Here is a 21,974-nt window from a genome sequence, read left to right as displayed (position 1 = left end):
TTGGTGTAACAAGAACGCCCTTGCCTGTCTGTTCAGATCAGAGCCTTGGAGCTGGACCCCAACTTGTACAGAATTGGGCAGAGCAAGATCTTCTTCCGAGCTGGAGTGCTGGCACACCTGGAGGAGGAGCGGGATCTGAAGATCACAGACATCATCATCTTCTTCCAGGCAGTGTGCAGGGGCTACCTGGCCAGGAAGTGAGTGTGCTCTGGGACTGCATCTTCCCTTGGGTCTCTCAAGCCCCTCTGACAGGGAGCTGTGCTTTAAAACTTGAATTTCAGGACGCATTTCCTCAGTGTGGTGCTTGAGGAACTGTAATTGTGTCCTGGGTATTCAGAGGGTTTTTGCCTGGGGAGAATTTTCACCTTCATTCCTTGGCAATATCTCCTCTCCTGCTCATTCCTTTGTGGCACACACAGCCCTTTACAGTGGCTGCAAATTCCTTTGTCTCTCCTCCTGTCCCACTGGAGGTTCCTGGAAGTTCTTTGGAAAGCTGCTTTAAAAAAACTAAAGTAGCTAATCCATCCTGATTTTGTCTTTTTAAGAAAAAAACCTGCTGAGATTAAGAACAAGCAGCATTTTTAATTATGGGAAATGGTGAATGCAGCTCTTGCTCTGACTATGTAGGAGCAAGAACTCATAAATTCAGTGTAGTTACTGAAACTTATACAGAAGCCTATTTATGGTCTGTAAGTGTTGTAGGGTTGGGTAGCCTAAAAATTAAATGATGGTCAGCTGTATTTAACACATTTATTTATTTAAATTTGCTGTCTTCAGGGCCTTTGCAAAGAAGCAGCAGCAGCTGAGTGCACTGAAAATCCTGCAGAGGAATTGTGCTGCATATTTGAAGCTGAGGCACTGGCAGTGGTGGAGAGTCTTCACCAAGGTTCCTTCTGTTCTGTTCTTTTCTGTTTCTTTCTCCTGCAAATAGCTGAGTGCAGGCTCTCACATCTCCCTTCCACACCTTTGCAGGTGAAGCCTCTTCTGCAGGTCACTCGTCAGGAAGAAGAGCTCCAAGCCAAGGATGAGGAGCTGATGAAGGTGAAGGAAAAACAGACAAAAGTGGAGGCAGAGCTTGAGGAAATGGAAAGGAAACATCAACAGGTTTGTGTCCAAGATCAGCTTTTGCTGTGCAGGACATGGGTTGTGCTCTGTCCCATGGGAGGGACAAGTGACATCCTCAGGGATGGGGACTGGGACTGGCCAGAAGTGGCAGGACCAGCCCATGGCCCTGCTGTGCCACTCTGCAGGGAGCAGTGCAGGAAATGCTGCTGGAGCCAGAGCTGCTGTGCTCTGGACTGCTGCTAAAGCCTCTTCTGGAAGTCCTTGGTTTGGGATGTGGACTTGGGAGGCAGGAACTGGGGCAGAACGTGGCCTTTGGTACCTTTGTGGCTGTCACAGGTGTCATCTCTCCCGAGAGTCTCTGAAGTGTCGTTTTTAAAGCTTCACTGCCTTTTGTATTTGCAGGTGCTGGAGGAGAAGAACATCCTTGCAGAGCAGCTCCAGGCTGAGACAGAGCTCTTTGCAGAGGCTGAGGAGATGAGAGCTCGCTTGGCTGCCAAAAAGCAAGAGCTGGAAGAAATTCTCCATGATTTGGAGTCCAGGGTTGAGGAGGAGGAGGAAAGAAACCAAATCTTGCAGAATGAGAAGAAGAAGATGCAGGGCCATATCCAGGTACAGTTCTCAGTGCCTGGAGTGGAGAAGTAGGATGGGGAAGCTCCCTCAGCATCCCTGCAGGACAGAGGAATTTGGCTCCTGAGTGGAATGATTTTTTATTTCTCTTCTCTTCCTGTGTTGAGTGTGATGAGCTCTGTGTGGTCTCAGGCAGGTGAGGAGAGAAAACAAAACCAGGACTGTCCTGGCAGGGTAAAGGACAGCCAGGATGTCCTGGCAGGGTAAAGGAAAGCCAGGATTGTCCTGGCAGGGTAAAGGACAGCCAGGATGTCCTGGCAGGGTAAAGCAAAACCAGGATGTCCTGGCAGGGTAAAGGAAAGCCAGGATGTCCTGGCAGGGTAAAGCAAAACCAGGATGTCCTGGCAGGGTAAAGGAAAGCCAGGATGCCCTGGCAGTGTGTGCTGTGGGATAATTAAAGGCAGCAAAGTGCTCTGAGAGGGCAGGAGCTGCACAGGGCTTGGGGACAGACTGATGGGATGGTGTCACTTGTGAGAGAAATGTTCCTTTTGGACTGAAATCCAGGGGACATCATGAAGGAAATTACTCATTTGACTTCACTAAGACAATGTCATTTCCTCCAAGTTACTTGATTGAGGTTTTTTTGACAATCAGATTATTAAGATGCTTCCTTTTAAATAATGGTGGCCCTGAAAAAAGGAGTAGCTGAGAACTTACCTGTCTTTAAAAATATTAAAAGTAGTTGAAGAGGAAATAAACTTCACTTCTCACAGCTTTTGATGCAGTTTAAAAATGTCTGTTAATCATATTTAAATGAATCATGTTTAAACCCTCAGAAGCACAGGGCATTATTGCTTTTTAACTCTTTGTTCAATGGCTGAACTGGCTCAGCTGTGGCACTGAAATAAGGGGAGCTGTTTCCTGTGGAATCTCTCCCAGATCCTGGTGTTTTCCACCAGGTGCCCCATCCAGGTGCAGTGTGCTGGGAAGGCTCTGCCATAAAGCCTGATCTGATTGGTTGTCATTAATTACAGATTTTTTATTTTGTAGTTGGAATTAGGAAGGTGAAGGCTGTGGCAGTGAGTGTTTCCTAGAGAGCACATTTCACCCAAAGCTGGAATCCAGAGCACCAAAAATTCCATGTGCATCCCATGGCCCTTCATTCCTTGCCAGATCATTGATCCTGGACATGAATCTAACCGAGCAAATGTGGCTTTGTGTGTGTTAGGGCCAGAGGCTTCCCAAGTAACACACCTCTGTCACTGAGTTAAAAAAGCCTCAATGCCCCCCCTGGATAGCCTGGAAGATGCACAGATGCAGTTGTGTCTCTCCCCAGGACCTGGAGGAACAGCTTGATGAGGAGGAGGGAGCTCGGCAGAAGCTGCAGCTTGAAAAAGTCACAGCTGAAGCAAAGATCAAGAAGATGGAGGAGGAGATCCTGCTGTTGGAGGACCAAAATTCCAAATTTCTGAAGGTGGGAGCAGTGTGCAGGGTGGAGGTGCCCAGGGACAGCTCCCAAAGTGCTGTCACAGGGTCTGACACACCTGGGCACTTTGGGATGTGACCAGGGCAAAGCTGAGACACTGGAGATGGCTTTGGGCTGACATTGCAGGGGGAGTTTGTCACACACTCTTCCCAGTTTCATGACTTTCCCAAATCCTAGAGCTGGAAAAGTGGTTTAAGGGTTTATAGCTGCCATTGTTCTCTGCAGACAGATTTCCAGTGCTGTCCTAAAGCCAGGCCTGCTGTGTGCTGAATTCCAGGTCTCTCCTGGAAAATAGGCGTTCATGGTTCCAAACAATTCCAGCTGATCCTTGATATTGAGAATCACTTGAAATGAAATCTGTAACAGAAACAAAATCTGTAATAGAATCTTGTGCTCTCTGACAGCCCTCTGTGTGTTCTGTACATTCCTTTATTTGCACTGCTTAGGGACTCTGGAACTTATTTTGTGTTGAAGTAATTTTGTTGTTGTTTGTTGTGTTGAAGTTATTTTGAAGTTGTTTTGCCTCCCCTTCCTCCTGCCCAGGAAAAGAAGCTGATGGAGGATAGGATTGCTGAATGCTCTTCTCAGCTGGCTGAAGAAGAAGAAAAAGCCAAAAACTTGGCCAAACTGAAGAACAAGCAGGAAATGATGATCACTGATTTGGAAGGTTTGTTGTGCCTGGAATGGCAGCCCAGGAGGGGATGGATCCTTGGGGCAGGGCTGCTGCTCCTGCCAGGTCCTGGAGGAAAGCTGTGCCTCTGCCTGGTCTGGCTGCTCAGTCTGCCTCCTTTGAACTTGTCAGGGTTTCATTTCTGAGAATCCATGTCCTCTGTAGACACACTCAGAAGTTCCTGCTGTTGCCTGTGTCCATTAGCACCAGGGGAGAACATCCTGGCTCCCGGAGGCTTCTCCCACTTTCCTCTAACACAGAGCAGTGTATTCCTGCAGGAATGGCACTCCTTAGGCTTCCAGGATTGTTTCTCAATAAGCAAATCTCAATTGTTTTGCTTTTCTTAATATTTATCTTCATTATATTTGTAGATATATTTTATTTTGTAGTGCTTTTTTTATTGAGCAGCCTGCTCTGGTGGAAGGTGTCCTGCCCAAGGCAGGGGTTGGAGTGAGCTGAGCTTTAAGGCCTCTTCCAACCCAAGCCATTCCATGATTCCATCTACATGGTTCCAGTCCTTTAGCCATTTATTTCTGACTGTTTTGCCACTGTTGTCACAAGTGAAACCCACCCCATATGCAACCCTTCTTGATTTTGTGTTGTTTTATTTTAATTACTATAGATACTGTGCAACATTAATGAGCTGCCAAGTCAAAGTTGCAAAATAACAGAGAAAGTTGTTCTCTGAGCCCTAATTTGGGAATGGTTCTTGCACTTGGTGTGCTGGGGCCTGTCCTGGTGCATTTTTTAAGGCTGATGTGCTTCTGGAAGGATATCAGAGTTTTACCTTATCTGTGTAGGCAGGTGTTGAGCTAGCAGGGGTAGCAGTGATTGATGAGCCTTGTCTTCCACAGCTCCATTCAGAGGCTTTAAGGTGGGTCTAAGTAGGCTTTACTCACTGGAAAATAATTCTGAAGTACTCTGTGCTCAAATCAGGACACAGCTTGACAGATGTGTTTGGTTACAGAGCCATTCCAAGACTGATGGCCTTAGATGTGGAAATTAAAGCTTATATTTAAGGCATGCAATTTCTTGGCTAGGAAAGCAGGGTAAAATGATATTTAGTCTTGGAGATGACTCAAGAAGCCATTAAGGTCTCTGCTAGAGTCTAGGCACTGATATTTGGGGGAAAAAAAATAATTCACTTTGCTGTGAACTCTCAATTACAAAATTGTGTCTTGTGACTCTGCTGTAAGTGTCACTCACCAGGAACCTCACGTAAAAACAGAGGGGAAAGTACAAATCCTTTGGAATGTGAAAGTGCTTGGGGAAAAGCACTGTTACCTTAGGTTGTCTGGAAAACCCCAGCCAGCCCAGGGTGCCTCTGAGAGGTTCCTGCCCATGGCTCCCTTTCCATCTAGTCCAGAAGGAGCTTTGGGAGTGCTGTGAGGGAAATCCCTGCACTGAGGAGCCACAAAGGATTGAACAGGGGAATGAACTCTGCTGGCACCTGGAACTGTGCGTTTGTGCCACTGCCCTTAGAGCTGGGCTGAGGCTGTGCCCAGCAAAGCTGAGCCCTGCTGGGCTGTGCCAGCCCTGCCAGGCTGTGCCCAGCAAAGCTGAGCCCTGCTCAGCCCTGCCAGGTGTGCTCAGCAAGGCTGGGACCTGCTGCAGCCCTGCTCAGCCCTGCCAGGCTGAGCCCAGCAAAGCTGAGCCCTGCCAGGCTGAGCCCAGCAAAGCTGAGCCCTGCCAGGTGTGCCCAGCAAAGCTGAGCCCTGCCAGGTGTGCCCAGCCAAGCTGAGCCCTGCCAGGCTGAGCCCAGCCAAGCTGAGCCCTGCCAGGCTGTGCCCAGCCAAGCTGAGCCCTGCCAGGCTGAGCCCAGCCAAGCTGAGCCCTGCCAGGCTGTGCCAGCCCTGCCAGGTGTGCCCAGGCAGGGCAGAGCAGGGGCTGGGGTTGTTGTGGCCCTGCTGGTGGGGTGCTTGTCCCAAAAAGCTCCTCAGGGCTGGATGTCCCAGCTGCACCATAAATCACTGGCAGGGAGCTCTCAGGGCTGCAGAGTTTTGCTAAACATTGGTGGGATGTGATTAAACAGCACAGATTCTTGTAAAATGGTTTATTCAAGTTTACTTTAAGCTGTGCCATTTTCCAGCAGATTTTTGGAGTCTGGCCTGGCCCTTCCAAAGCCAGGCAATTGTTCCAGTCCACAGTTTATCTTCTTTTTTGGGTGTTGATGTCTGTGATTATCTGGCCTAACAGCTCAAGCTGCTCTATTAGTTCCCACTCCTTATTTTCTACCAAGATGTTTCTTTGCCTCATCCCAAGCTATTCACAGTTGTCAGAGACTTTCCCCTGACTTCCTGGCGAAGTCATGCAGTTCTCCTTTGCTATTTCATTTTTCTGCAGGCTGGAGAAAGAATTGAGGCAGCATAAATTAAACTTCCCACCCTTCCTGCCACCCCAGAGTCCCTGAGGGTGACAAGAAGGACAATTCCATAGGAATTGAATTCTTTGCTTCCTTCAGAACGCCTGAAAAAGGAGGAGAAGACCCGCCAGGAGTTAGAAAAAGCTAAAAGAAAACTGGATGGGGAAACTACAGACCTGCAGGACCAAATAGCTGAGCTGCAAGCCCAGATTGACGAGCTGAAGATCCAGCTGGCCAAGAAGGAGGAGGAGCTGCAGGCTGCTGTGGCCAGGTCAGAGCAGGACAAAGCTGCTCCCAAAAGGGAATTTCACAGTCAGGGCTGGTGTGCTGCAGTACTGCCAGCTCTGGAGCCCTGTGCTGTGCACAGCCAGGGCAATTCCCAGGAGTTCAGGGATGCCCCAGCATCCTGCCTCCACAAACCTGCACAGAGAAGAAGTTGCACGTGGTGTAACAGTGTTTGGGCTCTGGAAGCTTTTTTAGTCTCCCAAAATTCGGCCTCAGGAGGGAAAAATGTGTATTTCTCTTAAAGTGCTGTGCAGGACAGACTTTGTCTGGGTTTGGGTGATACTCCATGTCATGCTGAACACCACCTGGATTTTTTAAATAGAATTTTGCAGGAAGAGAAAATTCTACAGATGGAACATCTCTGGGGCAGTGTTGAGATCTACAAAACTGGAATATTTGACTGTAAACTAAAGCTTGATACCTGTGACAGTGCACCTTGGTTTTATCTGTGGTTCCTGTCATCCATCCCTGGAGGTGTCCAGGCTGGACAGGGCTGGAGAACCTGGGGTAGTGGAAGGTCTCCCAGCCCATGAAGGGGTGGGAATTTGGTGATGTTTAAGGTTCCACCCCATTCTATAAATGTTGGTATTTATTTTATTCCAGAGGAGAAGTTCAGCTGGGTTTGTAGCTAATTAACAGGGGTTCTGAGGGAGGGGCAGTCCCAGTAACTGTGGTGCCTGTTTGACAGGGGGGATGAGGAGGCAGTGCAGAAGAACAATGCACTGAAGGTGATCAGGGAGCTGCAGGCTCAGATTGCAGAGCTCCAGGAGGATCTGGAGTCTGAGAAGGCCTCAAGGAACAAGGCAGAAAAGCAGAAAAGGGATCTGAGTGAAGAGCTGGAGGCTTTGAAAACTGAACTGGAAGATACTTTGGATACCACTGCAGCACAGCAAGAGCTCAGGTAGGGCCATGGTCTGTGTAAGCAGCACTGGAATTCCTCTGAGATTTATAAAAAACTGAAATGCTGATTTTTTGATGACCCCTCCAGGACAAAGCGAGAGCAGGAGGTGGCTGAGCTGAAGAAAGCAATTGAGGAGGAAACCAAAAACCACGAAGCCCAGATCCAGGAGATCAGGCAGAGGCATGCCACTGCCCTGGAGGAGCTCTCTGAACAGCTTGAGCAGGCCAAAAGGGTGAGAGGAAAATGAACTTTCTGCTCCAGGGCTTTATATGAGGACCACAGGCAGTGTGGTTCCTCCCAGGAGACCTGGGCTGAGGCTTTCCATGCTCACAGAGCTAAGCTGTCCTCTGAAAATCCACCCTATAGCTGACATTTCTCATGTTGGTTTGACAGTTTGCAGCTGTTCAGCAGCACATCTGTGCTGTGCCCTCTGGTCACCAGCAGCAGAGGCACAGGTGGCTCACGTGGCTCTTGTTCAAAATGAGAATTATTCCAAAGAAAGAAGTGTCTGGTTTTGGAAATTACACCTGGGGTCATTCACAAATGGGTGTGTGGACAGTTCCTGTCCTGTGGTGGTTTTTATGTATTGTGAATACTGCACAAGCTTCCTTAGTACTCTAAATTAAGAGAGAAATGTAGTAGTTAAACAATGATTTTCACCAGCTTTATTCACCTGAAAATCTTCTGCATGTCTTCTGCTCCTTATTCAATAAATATTCTCAATAGGAGCATGAAAAGATATACCCTGCAATCTGAAACAAAGCTCCTGTGACAGGGGGTGTCAGCTCTGTGGTACAGCAGAAGTGACACTTAAACATCCCTGGTGCCAGGGATGGCTGTTTGAAAGGCTCCTTGCAGACGTCAGTGCAGAGCTGAGCATTGCTTTGTTCTGCACTCCCAGGCTGCTCTGCCCACTCAAACCAGGGCAGCTTTGGTTCATGTCTTCCCTTTTGTTTCTGTGAGATGAGCCATGCTCATCTCTGCATGGGCACATTCCTTGCTGCTTGCAGTGCTACCAAAGCATTCATTTCCAGTGCTGCCATCCCAGATCCTGCCCTGCTGCTCCCCTCACCTGGGGAGAGCAGCCTGGCACCCCAGCCTCTGCTGGCACACCCAGTGTTCCACAGCAGCATTGCAGCCCTGCTGAGCCCCTGGCTTCCCTCTGGGCATGGAGACCTGATCTGCACAATCATCTGTGCCAGGAAACATTCACCTGCAGCCAGGGGTTGAACTTCTTCCCTTTTGTCTTCCCTAGTTCAAAGCAAACCTTGAAAAGAACAAGCAAGGCTTGGAGTCTGACAACAAGGAGCTGGCCTGTGAGGTGAAGGTGCTGCAGCAGGTCAAGGCAGAGTCTGAGCACAAGAGGAAGAAACTCGATGCTCAGGTGCAGGAGCTGACTGCAAAGGTGTCAGAAGGGGAGAGGCTGAGGGTGGAGCTGGCTGAGAAGGCAAACAAGCTGCAGGTAAGGCTCTGGAAACCCTAAAATCCTGAAAAACCGTGTGCAGAAATGGCCTGTGGCTGATGTGGGAGGTGACCTGGCCTCAGCAGGGCTCTCGTGGACCTGGGAGGCCTCACAGTGGTGCTGTGACATCAATCCTGAACGTCCTGGGCTGTGTGAGAGCTGCAGTGCCTTGGGAGGATGTGCTTCCACCCTGGACACAAATCCTGCAGGGAGCTCTGCCCAGGCCAGCTGAGCCAGGGCTGGCTTGGCTGGGAACTGAGTGGGGTGGGCTGAGCTTTTCCTTAAGGATGAACAAAAAGTGATGGTGGCCACAGGTTTGGGTTGGTGCTCCAGGCTGGGGGCCTGGCAGGGAGGGGTTGCAAGCACAGGCCCATTTTTGTGGGAAGTGGAACAAACAGGAAAAATGCAGCCATGGCTGACTTTGAACCCCAGCAATGAGGGCTGCAGGTAAATCCAGGTGAAGCTCTTCCAGAAGGGAATGGCCCAGCTCTCTGGGGGGAAGCTTTCAGGCTGTCTCAGGGTATATAAAAGTGTAGCCCAAAATAATAAGTTGGCACCTGGCAGGAACCTTTCCTCTTCCAGTGATGCTTCAGACCCTGATGATCCCTGAATTAATGCTTGCATGAAATAGATGGTCCTGGAATTAAAAATAACATTAAAGTGTGAATGCAGGGATCAGAGCAAAGTGCTAAATATCAGACTAGCTCTGGTTTTGTTACTGCACTTCAGCACTGACATTCCGTTTCCCTTTTTGCAGCCAAACTTCAGTGGTTCTAGCTTGCTGTCTCCCTCTCTTGGGCTCTGTACCTGGAGTTTGCTGAGGTTCTGTGCCCTGCAGTCCCAGCCCCAGTGGGATTTGGGCTGTGCTCTCACCTTTGGGCTGTTGCTTTGCAGAATGAGCTGGACAACGTCTCCAGTCTGCTGGAGGAGGCAGAGAAGAAAGGCATCAAGTTTGCCAAGGATGCAGCCAGCCTGGAATCCCAGCTCCAGGACACACAGGTGAGTGTGCAGCAGAGCTGAGCGTGGCCCTGCAGCTCTGCTCCTCAGGGAAGTGCTGACTGCTGACAGAAAACACATTTCCATGCTTTGGAAAGCCCCTGGGCTGCATTTCCTGTTCTGCCCAGTGAAGTGGGATGGATGGGGATGGCTCAGCCACGTGGGGAGCCAAGTTTTCATTCTCTGAGCTTCACTTCCTGATTGCTGGTCGTTCTGTTTTATGTCTTTGTCTCTGAGGCAGATAAGAATCAAATAAAAAAACCCTTTCCAGGCAAAATTTAATGTCAATATCCTTGGGATATATGAGGAGCAACAGTCTTCTGCTGACAGCTTCAAATTCTTACAGCTGAAGTTCAAACTGTCAGGTTTTGGCTCTTAATTAAGAAAATGCAGCTTTCTGCAGATAATCATCACTTCAATATATTTTATCTTGCCTGTATTAAAGTTCTAATGGTGGCCAGTTAACTCTGAATAATGTTAATGACAGCTGGGGGGTTTGTAGGGAGCAGGATGGAGGAGAGGGGGTGGGATGGGGGTTGCACCTTCCATTACTTTGTTATGACAGAAGTTTCCACCTTTAAAGTGACCTTTATATTTAAACAGTGCAGCAAACCTGGAAGCATGCTGCCATTGCAGCATTTGCTGCTCCACGTTCTTCCCAGGTGGTTTTTAATAGGTGCTCTGTGCTTGTCTGAAAAAGAAAAAATACATTTTGAAGGTGACTTCTGGGCTAGTCCCTTGAAAGGTGGGAAGGTATCATCCCTTAATTTCTAGAACAGACTGGTATGGGTTCCCTGACCAGAGATCTGCTTTAGGAAGGTTTAAATGTGCCCAAAATGAATGGTCAGTGGCTTTTTGAGAACCCAAATAACAGATATCTTCATAAAGCATGTGTTTGTCCCAAAATCTGAGGGAAAATGAACCTGAAGTCCCCACGTGGAGCTGTGGGGGTTCAGAGCACACTCAGCCCTGCCCATGCTGTGTCCCAGGAGCTGCTCCAGGAGGAAACCCGCCAGAAGCTCAACCTCAGCAGCAGGATAAGGCAGCTGGAGGAGGAGAAGAACAACCTGCAGGAGCAGCAGGAGGAGGAGGAGGAGGCCAGGAAGAACCTGGAGAAGCAGATGCTGGCCCTGCAGGCCCAGGTAGGCTGCTGTGAGAGGCAGACCTTGTGTGAGCAGCTGTCCCAAAGTGTCCCAGAGCTTTGGGGAGCAATAATGAACTTCCACGGGTGCTGGAGCAGATTTTGGAGTGAAGCTTCCATTGCAGTAGTGCTGTGTCCCCTGAGCTGTGATGGGCAGGGCTCGGGCCTCTGAGAGCCTGAGAGCTGCCAGGTTCTGTGTTCCCTTAGCTTGCAGGAGCAGCACTTTGCCCCTGTGCCTTTCCCCTCTCCTGTTGCCCTAAGGGCCTCCTCTTGCTCTTGGTGAATTTCAGCTGGCTGAGGCCAAGAAGAAGGTGGACGATGACTTGGGAACCATTGAAGGGCTGGAGGAGACCAAGAAGAAGCTGCTGAAGGACATGGAGTCCCTAAGCCAGCGCCTGGAGGAGAAGGCTCTGGCTTATGACAAGCTGGAGAAGACCAAGAACCGCCTGCAGCAGGAGCTGGATGACCTGATGGTGGACCTGGATCACCAGCGCCAGATCGTCTCCAACCTGGAGAAAAAGCAGAAGAAGTTTGATCAGGTACTGCAGTCTGCTGTCACCCTCTGGCTTTCTAGGGTTTTTAAATGGCACTTGTTGTGTTGCTGAGCTGTGTGTGAAGAGGGTCTGGCTGTGCTGTGGTTGTTGATAGACCTGTGGGCAGCCTGTGTGAGGAGCAATGTGCCACTCCCAGCTCTGGGAGCCAAATGCCATCTCCGAGGCTTGTCAGAGCAAGGGATCAGCTCTTCATGCAGAAAGGAGAATTATGCTGGAACAAAAACTTTAGTTTTATTGCAGTCCCTCAAGGTAGGCTAAAGAAGGACCTGAAAGATGGGGAGCATATGAAACTCGAGTCTTGATGAGTAGCTTGCTTTCCTCCTGTAGCTGTTCTCTCACTGGCACTTTGATCACAGCTGAGGGACCAGGCAGCTCCTGAAGGCCAGTTAAACTCAGGGCATGAGCCACTTCCTGAGTAGAACACTGAGGCAGGAAGGACCTGAGTGTGGAGCTCAGGAGATGCATTCATGGTTTCTCGTGTCCAGATGCTGGCAGAAGAAAAGAACATTTCTGCCAGGTATGCAGAGGAGCGAGACCGTGCTGAGGCAGAGGCCAGGGAGAAGGAAACCAAAGCCCTGTCCCTGGCCCGGGCCCTGGAGGAGGCCCTGGAAGCCAAGGAGGAATTTGAAAGGCAGAACAAGCAGCTGCGTACAGATATGGAAGACTTGATGAGCTCCAAGGATGATGTGGGCAAAAATGTGAGTATGGCTCCACAGCCTGTTTGTTAGAGACTGGGAAAACTCCCTGGCTGCACAAGGGGCTGTGCACCAGAGCAGAACTTCCTGAAGCTCACCCAGAATGCTGGAGGAATTAATGCCCAGCATAATGAACATCTTCCAAGCTGCATTCTCCCCCTCATGCAGATCCCAGATACCAGTCTGGTGCTTTTGGGTCAGTGGAGGTGGGACTGCAGTCAGACAGAGCTGCTCATGTGTTGCAGCTGTGGCAGATCAGGCAGCCACCTCCCCATTTTTGTGTTGCTGGGTATATTTATTGTGTATAAATGAGGGATAATGGGGATTTCTGTTACCTTTGGTCAAGCTGAGCTGCAGGACATGGCTGAAGCAAAGGCAGAGCAGAACTGTGACCCTTCAGTGTCCTCCCCCTGCACCCAGCTGAGGCCAAGGCCCTGCCCTTCCCTGATGGGCACTGTGTCCCTGTGCCCAGCCCCACATCCTTACCCAAGGATCAGATTTCCCCTTTGCCAGCCTGGGTAGGGGGTGGGTGTGCCCTGGCACCGTGGGGCCTCTGCTGTGGCTCCCTGTGCAGCTCAGGGTGCCCAGGGCACTCACTGCCCTCCCTGAGCTGCTCTGCCCTGGGAGGCCCCTCAAGGACAGGCTCTGAGCAGAGTTTGGGCTGCAGGTCCACGAGCTGGAGAAGTCCAAGAGAACCCTGGAGCAGCAGGTGGAGGAGATGAGGACTCAGCTGGAGGAGCTGGAGGATGAGCTGCAGGCCACAGAAGATGCCAAGCTCCGCCTGGAGGTGAACATGCAGGCCATGAAGGCCCAGTTTGACAGAGATCTGCAAGCCAGAGATGAGCAGAACGAGGAGAAGAAGAGGATGCTGGTGAAACAAGTACGTGTGTTTTACTTTGTGCTGCAGTCAGGAGGGGAGGAAGGGCTTTGGCCAGAACTCTGGGCCTCTGTGCTGCCAGAAAAATAAACCCCTTTGCTCAAAGATTCCATCCAGTGGAAACCCCAGACCAGAGCATTTTTACCAAGCATACAGTGGTTCTGGCTGAGGGCTGGCCACTGTCCCCAGGCAGGGCCAGGGGGTGCTGCTGGCCCCCAAAGGGGTTTGGCTGTTGCTGCCTGGCTGTACTCCCAGCACAGGGACACCCCAGTTGCATTTTCAAGCCCGTCTTGTTTGATGTCCAGGAACAAATCCATGGATGCTGAGATAGACTTTTAAATTAACTGAACAGTTTCCTAAATGGAAATCATGGCAGAGCTTTCAGGTTTCCAGACTTGAGAATTCTGGGAACACAGAGATCAGAAGAGCCTCAAGAAATGCCTTTAGAGGATCATGCTTAGTTCTAAATCAACATTAAGTGTTCAGCAATAAACCAGCCAATATTTCAAGATTTATCCCAAGAAAACAAAAACTGAGAATCACCAGTGTAGAGCTGTCCTAGGAATAGACCTGGCCTGCAGGGTTTGGAAGGTCACTGCAGGGCAAAGTTGCTGTTATCTGGACTGGACAAGAGCTCCTGACCTTGCACTGGGAGGGAGATTTGCTTCAAAACAGAATATTCCTTCATGTTGGTAAGCTGTGGCATTTCTGGCTCAGTTTGTTTTTGCATAGGTTTGGCTCAGTCCATGTTGCCTGGCTGTTCACACACTCCTGTTTTGTTTTATTTTGGGAAAAGAAGTTGCTGGTGTATAAGTGCCAGTAACAGGCTGTTCAAAGGGAATGGTTTCATTGTTTTCTTGAGACAATGAGGTGATTCTACTTCTCATTTTCCATCAGAGTTGGCTCCATCTGCCCCGGAGCCATCCCCTGGGGTGGGTGGCAGTGGTGGGCAGGAGGCTGGAATGGAAATGCTGCAGAAGCTGAGTCCTTTCCTGGCCTTTCCCTTGTGCTCAGTGCAGAGATCTCTGATCCCTGTGGGACCTGGCCTTGCCCTGTGCCATGGGGAGGGGTCCCCGTGCCCTGGGCAGCCCCTGGGTGCCAGGCTGGCCCTGCCTCGTGCCCGGGTGCCAGGCTGGCCCTGCCCTGCCCTGCCTGGCAGGGCTGATGCTGCCCTCGTGCCCGGGTGCCAGGCTGGCCCTGCCCTGCCCTGCCTGCCTGCCTGGCAGGGCTGATGCTGCCCTCGTGCCCGGGTGCCAGGCTGGCCCTGCCCTGCCCTGCCTGGCAGGGCTGATGCTGCCCTCGTGCCCGGGTGCCAGGCTGGCCCTGCCCTGCCTGCCTGCCTGCCTGGCAGGGCTGATGCTGCCCTCGTGCCCAGGTGCGGGAGCTGGAGGCCGAGCTGGAGGACGAGCGCAAGCAGCGCGCGCTGGCCGTGGCAGCCAAGAAGAAGCTGGAGATGGACCTGAAGGACCTGGAGGGGCAGATAGAGGCTGCCAACAAGGCTCGGGATGAAGCCATCAAACAGCTGAGGAAGCTGCAGGTAGGCCCAGCTGGGTTCTGTCCTGGCAGCTGCCCAGGGGCTGCAGCCGGGGGCAGGAGGAGAGGCAGACTCCACTGTGGGTCTGAGTGTCCAGCCTGAATTATCCTCTAGGCAAAACTCATCCTTTCAGAGAATCACAGGATGCTTTGGGTTGGAAGGGATCCTGAAGCGAATCTTGTTCCAAACTCCCCTGCCCACCAAACCACCTTCCACATCGCTGGCAGTGCCCAAGGCCAGGTTGGACAGGGCTTGGAGCAGCCTGGGACACTGGAAGGTGTCCCTGCCATGGCAGGGGTGGCACTGATTATAATTAAGGACCCTTCCAGCTCAGGTCATTCTAAGATTCCACTCTATAATTCCGTGGAATGCTTGAAGTCTTGGAATGTGATATTTGTGACCAGGCATTGAGGGGTGGAAAGATGAGGAAATGAAAATTTAGAATTCAGAAGAACTGGAAATGCCTTTTAGGAATGAAGCCACTTTGGGAGAACAGCCTTATCTCTTAGGGGCTGAACTGCTTCAGAGCTGGGTTGGTTTGACTGTCCTGGTGCAGCCTGGCTGTGCCTCACCCTGCTCTCCACCTGCAGGCTCAGATGAAGGACTACCAGCGGGAGCTGGAAGAGGCCCGAGCATCCCGGGATGAGATCTTTGCCCAGTCCAAAGAGAGTGAGAAGAAGCTCAAAAGTCTCGAAGCAGAAATACTCCAGCTCCAAGAGGTGAGATGGAAATTCAGGAGATTGTTTTTCTTGTCCCTGTGCCTCTCCTGTCTGCTTCAGCTGCAAGGCTTGCAGCAGTTGCCCACACTCAGCACACTTCCCTTGCTGCCTTCACAGATAACCTGGCACTGCCTGGGGCTCCTCCAGGTGGCCTTGGGTGGCCTTCAGAGCTCAGTGTGGCACTTGTAGAGCATTTCATTGTCCTTAGGAAATGCTTGAGTGCTCCTGCCACTTAATGCAGATGTACAATCTGAGGTTCAGTGCTGGGTGTGCTGTTGTGCTGGAGCTTTTTAATTTTTATTCTCTTGTCTTCATGCTGAGAACTCTGTGAGAACCTAAAACATTTGCTTAATTTAGCACCACTTTACACTGACTGTGTCTGTCAGAGCGTGGGGCACAGTGGTTTCTCCTGCTGCTGAGGGCTGGGGAGTTACTGATCTTCACAGATTTTTTTTTCCTTTGCTTTGGGTGGGGAAGGATTCATGGACAGGGAGAAGTAACTGCACTGGGCAGTGAGGGAACATCCAGCTGATCCATAAAACCCCTGGGATATCCCAGTTCACAGCTTCTCCCAGAGGCTGTTGGGGTCTGTGTCTGCAGAGGGTGTGGGGTTCCCGGGCTGTGTCTGCAGAGGGTGTGGGGTTCCCGGGCTGTGCCTGCAGAGGGTGTGGGATTCCCGGGCTGTGTCTGCAGAGGGTGTGGGATTCCTGGGCTGTGTCTGCAGAGGGTGTGGGGTTGCTGGGCTGTGTCTGCAGAGGGTGTGGGGTTCCCGGGCTGTGCCTGCAGAGGGTGTGGGATTCCTGGGCTGTGTCTGCAGAGGGTGTGGGGTTCCCGGGCTGTGTCTGCAGAGGGTGTGGGGTTCCTGGGGCTGTGCCTGCAGAGGGTGTGGGGTTCCCGGGCTGTGCCTGCAGAGGGTGTGGGGTTGCTGGGCTGTGTCTGCAGAGGGTGTGGGATGGCTGGGCTGTGTCTGCAGAGGGTGTGGGGTTCCCTGGCTGTGCCTGCAGAGGGTGTGGGGTTCCCGGGCTGTGCCTGCAGAGGGTGTGGGGTTCCCGGGCTGTGCCTGCAGAGGGTGTGGGATGGCTGGGCTGTGCCTGCAGAGGGTGTGGGGTTCCCGGGCTGTGCCTGCAGAGGGTGTGGGATTCCTGGGCTGTGTCTGCAGAGGGTGTGGGGTTCCCGGGCTGTGCCTGCAGAGGGTGTGGGGTTCCCGGGCTGTGCCTGCAGAGGGTGTGGGGTTGCTGGGCTGTGTCTGCAGAGGGTGTGGGGTTCCCTGGCTGTGCCTGCAGAGGGTGTGGAGTTCCCGGGCTGTGCCTGCAGAGGGTGTGGGGTTCCCTGGCTGTGCCTGCAGAGGGTGTGGGGTTCCCGGGCTGTGTCTGCAGAGGGTGTGGGGTTCCTGGGGCTGTGTCTGCAGAGGGTGTGGGGTTCCCTGGCTGTGCCTGCAGAGGGTGTGGGGTTCCCGGGCTGTGTCTGCAGAGGGTGTGGGGTTCCCTGGCTGTGCCTGCAGAGGGTGTGGGGTTCCTGGGGCTGTGCCTGCAGAGGGTGTGGGGTTCCCTGGCTGTGCCTGCAGAGGGTGTGGGGTTCCCTGGCTGTGCCTGCAGAGGGTGTGGGGTTCCTGGGGCTGTGCCTGCAGAGGGTGTGGGGTTCCCGGGCTGTGCCTGCAGAGGGTGTGGGGTTCCTGGGGCTGTGCCTGCAGAGGGTGTGGGGTTCCCGGGCTGCCCTGACTGTTCCCACCCTGCAGGAGTTCGCAGCGTCGGAGCGCGCGCGGCGGCACGCGGAGCAGGAGCGCGACGAGCTGGCAGACGAGATCGCCAACAGCGCCTCTGGGAAGTGAGTCAGGCTGTGCCTGGGGCAGGGGACAGCCTGAGCTGGGCCAGGGAGGGGCAGGATGGAGATCTGGCAAAGGTTCTTGCCCCAGAGGGTGCTGGGCACTGCCCAGGCTCCCCAGGATCAGCCCTGAGGCTGCCAGAGCTCCAGGAGCGTTTGGACAGCGCTGCCAGGGCAGGAGTGTTGGGGTGTGTGTGCAGGGACAGGAGCTGGCTCCTTGAGGGTCCCCTGCAGCTCAGGAGATGCCCTGATGCTGAGTGCCCTCCCCAGGAGCCCTGTTGGCTCTGGACACGCCCTGACCCCTTGCCCTGTGCAGGTCAGCGCTGCTGGACGAGAAGCGGCGGCTGGAGGCTCGGATTGCCCAGCTGGAGGAGGAGCTGGAGGAGGAGCAGAGCAACATGGAGCTGCTCAACGAGCGCTTCCGAAAGACCACGCTGCAGGTGAGCCCGGGCAGCTGCTGTGGCTGTGACGGGCACGGGGGCTCTGGTGGCACCGAGTGACCCTGTCCCTTCCTGCCAGGTGGACACGCTCAACTCGGAGCTGGCCGGCGAGCGCAGCGCGGCGCAGAAGAGCGAGAACGCGCGGCAGCAGCTGGAGAGGCAGAACAAGGAGCTCAAGGCCAAGCTGCAGGAGCTGGAGGGCTCTGTCAAGTCCAAATTCAAGGCAACAATTTCTACTCTAGAAGCCAAGATTGCACAGCTTGAAGAACAGCTGGAGCAGGAAGCCAAGTAAGGGGCAAAGACCTGGTTGCCTGTGCGGTTGAATGGCTGGAAGTTCCATGCTGGGTGTTTCTGAAGGGCCTTGGTGTATTGTCTGGAGACTCCTGTTTAGGGGGTAAACTTTAACAAGGCAGCTGTAGAGTAACTGGGGCTGGGAGTTCCAGAGTGGATTTGCTTCCTACCAGCTGCATGAACTCTGCAAGGTGTTGATGTCCCAGAGCCACAGGGTGCTGCAGGAGTTTCCTGGGACAAGGTGAAATGTCCCCTGGGTGCTTGGTTAGAGGAACAGCTTATGTGGGACAGCTTGAGATGAATCCCGTGCTCTCCAGAAGTCTTTCTGCAGTGAATTATCCATCTCTCCTTGAATTCTATTCTTAAAATTCACTTCTTTAGCTGATTCCTCCCCGCATTTGCAGGTGGGGCTTGTCCTGCCAGCACCTCTCTCCTTTCTGTGCTCTGGGCTCTGCAGCAGGATTGTGTTACTGGTTGAGCAGCAGCTGTAAAGCTGCTCTGTCCAGTCTCTTTGTGAAGGAATTCTCTGAGTCCTGTTTGTGCCCCTCACATTGCCCCAAGGCTTTGTGCTCTGAGAGCTGCATCCCTGTATCCCTATATTCTTACATCCCTGCATCACTGTATCCTTACATCTCTACATCCCTGTATCCCTGCATTCCCTGTATCCCCACATCCCTGCATCTCTTCATCCCTGCATCCCTGCCTCCCAGGCAGCCCCTGGCACATGCATCAGCTGCATTGCTGTGCCTGGCGTGTTCCAGGCTGTGCCAGGGGCACCCCAGGGGGGCAGATCTCGTGCTGCCAGCCCCCAGCAGCGGGAGCAGCGATGCCTTTGGCTCTTGCAGGGAAAGAGCAGCTGCCAACAAGCTGGTGCGGCGCACGGAGAAGAAGCTGAAGGAGGTGTTCATGCAGGTGGAGGACGAGCGGCGCCACGCGGACCAGTACAAGGAGCAGGTGGGTGGGGGTCAGGAAAACCTCCTGGGTGGGAAGGGCTTGGGAAGAGAACTGTAATGGAAAGGGAGTTTAGAGTGGTGATGAAACCAGCAGGGAAAGCCCAGCAGGGATTCTCCCTGTGTGTGTGAGCTCTGCTGGGATGGGCTGTTCCCACCCTGCTCTCCCAGGGCTGGGAGCTCCGTGGTGTTCTGGGGTCCAGGCTGGAGCCTGCATGAGTGTGCTGCATCCCTGGTCGGGGCTGTGCTGCATCCCTGGTCGGGGCTGTGCTGCATCCCTGGTTAGGCTGTGCTGCATCCCTGGTCGGGGCTGTGCTGCATCCCTGGTCGGGGCTGTGCTGCATCCCCAGTCGGGGCTGTGCTGCATCCCCAGTCAGGGCTGTGCTGCATCCCTGGTGGGGCTGCAGCTGCAGGGTGACCCCAGTGCTGGCTTGGTTGCAGATGGAGAAAGCCAACGCCAGGATGAAGCAGCTGAAGCGGCAGCTGGAGGAGGCAGAGGAGGAGGCCACGCGCGCCAACGCGTCGCGGCGCAAGCTGCAGCGAGAGCTGGACGATGCCACGGAGGCCAACGAGGGGCTGAGCAGGGAGGTCAGCACCCTCAAAAACAGGCTAAGGTCAGTGCCCCTGGAACACTGGGACTGGGATTGACCCAAGCCCCTCCGAGCCCACAGACCCCCTGGGGAACATCAGCTGGGGAGCTGCTGGGATTAGGGGATGGCTCGAACTGGAGCCTGGTGGTGAGAGCAAGGAAGCTGCCAGGTATTCCATAGGGATATGCCTGACAGTGCAGGGATGGATGGGATATTGGGAAGGACTCCTTCCCTGGGAGGGTGGGCAGGCCTTGGCACAGGGTGCCCAGAGCAGCTGGGGCTGCCCCTGGATCCCTGGCAGTGCCCAAGGCCAGGCTGGACAGGGCTTGGAGCAGCCTGGGACAGTGGGAGGTGACCCTGCCATGGCAGGGGTGGGATGGGCTGAGCTTTAAGATCCCATCCCATCCCATCCCATCCCATCCCATCCCATCCCATCCCATCCCATCCCATCCCATCCCATCCCATCCCAATCCCAATCCCAATCCCAATCCCAGCCCAGCCCCTGCCCGGAGCAGGAGCCTCCCCCAGCGCTGCTCTCGTTCCAGGAGGGGGGGACCCATCACCTTCTCCTCGAGCCGCTCGGGCCGGCGGCAGCTGCACATCGAGGGCGCCTCTCTGGAGCTGTCGGACGACGACGCCGAGAGCAAAGGCAGCGACGTGAACGAGGCCCCCGCCGCCCCCGCCGAGTAGCGCCGGCCCCGCCTGCATGCAGAGACCTTTCCAGCCCCGCGGGAGCGCCCCAGCGCCCTGCCCTGCCCTCGGAACTGCCTTGTGGCCGCAAAGCTGCCTTACGACCCTCGGCATGTGCTACAAGGTTCCTTATCATAGGTCAACCATGTCTTAAGGCTCTCCAGCCTCACCACACTGTACCCTGCTTCAGATATAGGTACAACTGCTTTTTTATATATAGTAAACAACCGGGATCGTCTCTGTTCAGTGCATCTCTTTTCCAGATACTCATTGTAAAGCCATTTTATAAAGCATCATGTGAAGGATGAAACTTTTTTTTATCAATCCAGAAGCGTCATTCCCAGCGGGTGGGGGGCCAGGACAGACCCCCTGCCGTGGCTGTGCATGCCTTGTGTCCAGCAGCATCCTTCAGGCTCCGGGCTGGCCGCAGCCTCTCGGATCAGTGAAGACCAAACCGCTCCCGTTTCTTTCTTTTCTCCCAATTGTTGTGATCCGCACACACCCCCCTGAGTGAACTGTGAAAAACGGCCTTGGGAAGTGTTAGAGGGAAGTGTAGGGATGAGTGCTAGTGTCCGTTTTTATCCTGCAATCCCATTTGAAGTGTTCTCAGCGCCCGCTCCATCCCCTCGTGTCCATGCAGTCCAGGCACACCCAGGAGGGTCCCCGGCCCCAGAGCCCCCTGCAGGCACCCGGCCTGGGTGTGTGAGCACCGCTGGGAAAGAAACACAGCAAGGCACAACTAATTTATTAATGTGAGGCCCTGGGAGGCTCTGGGCCCTGCTCCTGTGGGGCCGGGCTCGCGGCTCCCGCCCTGGATGGATGGATGTTGCCTGCCTACAGTTAACATGCCAGTGGATGTGAATCCTTTTTTTTTTGTTGTTGTTGTTTTGTTGTTTTTTTTTTTTTTTATTTTGAGCAGTATTACAGTGAGTAGTTAGCGTTCTTTTTGTTTAAATAGCTGAAAACTGACATTACAGAAAGTGCCTTAGACACTACAGTACTAAGACAACGTTACATATATAATTTGCCTATATAACAATGATTTAATGTATTAATTTTGACTGTGCTTCATATCATGTACCTCTCTAGTCCAAGTGGTATTATTGATATTAGTGACAATGAATCAGTGTTAACTAGGAAACTTCCTCTGCCACATGCTCAAAACCCATGGATTTCCCTTTTTGGTTAAAAGCTTTAACATCTGTCGCAAAGGTTTTGTTGTGTGTGTTTGGATATTTTTAATCAAACTGGCTGTTGACCACCAGGCGTCTGACTGCAAATATCTTGTTTTCTTGTATACCCATATTTCTAGACAATGATTTTTGTAAGACAATAAATTTATTCATTATAGATGCGGCCGCCTGCTCTGTTTACTTACTGGAAGAGCTCTCCCGAGGCTGGCATAGACCTTAATAAACGAGATATGACTGGAAGCTGCCTTTTCCCTTCTTCCTGTTTTGTTTGCTTGCTTTTTTTTTTCCCCTTTTATTTTGACCTAAATACAGCATCAATGGCTTGGTCCGAGCTGAGCCTTTGCCTCTGAATGCCACTGGCAGGGCCCAGCTGGAGCACAAAGCAACTCTGAGCTCTGCTGCTGCCACTCAGTGCCGTGGCACAGGCTCTGGGCTCCTGCCTGAGCAGTCACATCCCACATTTTGGGGTCTTGGGGTGCAGAACCTGCCCTGGAGCGGGGCAGGAAGGGCCTGGGAGCTGCAGGAGCTGCAGCCCAGGGTGGGAGCTGCAGGAGCTGGCTCTGGGACCAGGGTGGGCCCCGGGATGGGCGGGAGGGGAGGAGGGAGAGGGGAGAGCAGTGATGGGGAGAGGGGGTGGCCATGGGGAGGGGGACCCCGCTGGGCTGGGGTGCGGGGCTCTGGCAGG

At 53.1% G+C, this 21,974-nt stretch overlaps 1 protein-coding gene across 4 annotated transcripts in view; it reads left to right on the top strand.

Annotated features, from left to right (window-relative positions):
* MYH10 (myosin heavy chain 10) overlaps nt 1-21,529 on the top strand; it is an 84,465-nt gene extending 62,936 nt beyond the window's left edge. For all 4 annotated transcript variants that reach the window (XM_064395883.1, XM_064395881.1, XM_064395882.1 and 1 more), the window contains 23 exons: nt 37-197; nt 778-886; nt 973-1,104; nt 1,468-1,674; nt 2,969-3,106; nt 3,662-3,785; nt 6,250-6,421; nt 7,124-7,336; nt 7,424-7,568; nt 8,592-8,798; nt 9,693-9,797; nt 10,784-10,936; nt 11,226-11,474; nt 11,975-12,187; nt 12,852-13,064; nt 14,437-14,598; nt 15,186-15,314; nt 17,050-17,138; nt 17,452-17,575; nt 17,655-17,863; nt 18,712-18,820; nt 19,258-19,430; nt 19,952-21,529. In XM_064395883.1, the coding sequence (XP_064251953.1) occupies nt 37-197; nt 778-886; nt 973-1,104; nt 1,468-1,674; nt 2,969-3,106; nt 3,662-3,785; nt 6,250-6,421; nt 7,124-7,336; nt 7,424-7,568; nt 8,592-8,798; nt 9,693-9,797; nt 10,784-10,936; nt 11,226-11,474; nt 11,975-12,187; nt 12,852-13,064; nt 14,437-14,598; nt 15,186-15,314; nt 17,050-17,138; nt 17,452-17,575; nt 17,655-17,863; nt 18,712-18,820; nt 19,258-19,430; nt 19,952-20,096 (3,681 nt within the window). In that variant the 3' untranslated portion in view covers nt 20,097-21,529. The remainder of the gene's footprint in view (nt 1-36; nt 198-777; nt 887-972; nt 1,105-1,467; nt 1,675-2,968; nt 3,107-3,661; nt 3,786-6,249; nt 6,422-7,123; nt 7,337-7,423; nt 7,569-8,591; nt 8,799-9,692; nt 9,798-10,783; nt 10,937-11,225; nt 11,475-11,974; nt 12,188-12,851; nt 13,065-14,436; nt 14,599-15,185; nt 15,315-17,049; nt 17,139-17,451; nt 17,576-17,654; nt 17,864-18,711; nt 18,821-19,257; nt 19,431-19,951) is intronic.
* Nucleotides 21,530-21,974: the final 445 nt, after the last annotated feature.

This window comes from Passer domesticus, chromosome 20 (genome assembly GCF_036417665.1).
Source record: "Passer domesticus isolate bPasDom1 chromosome 20, bPasDom1.hap1, whole genome shotgun sequence".
Classification (NCBI taxonomy): Eukaryota; Metazoa; Chordata; class Aves; order Passeriformes; family Passeridae; genus Passer; species Passer domesticus.
The sequence above is the reverse complement of the archived record's forward strand: the minus strand, read 5'-3'. Positions and strand labels throughout refer to the sequence as shown.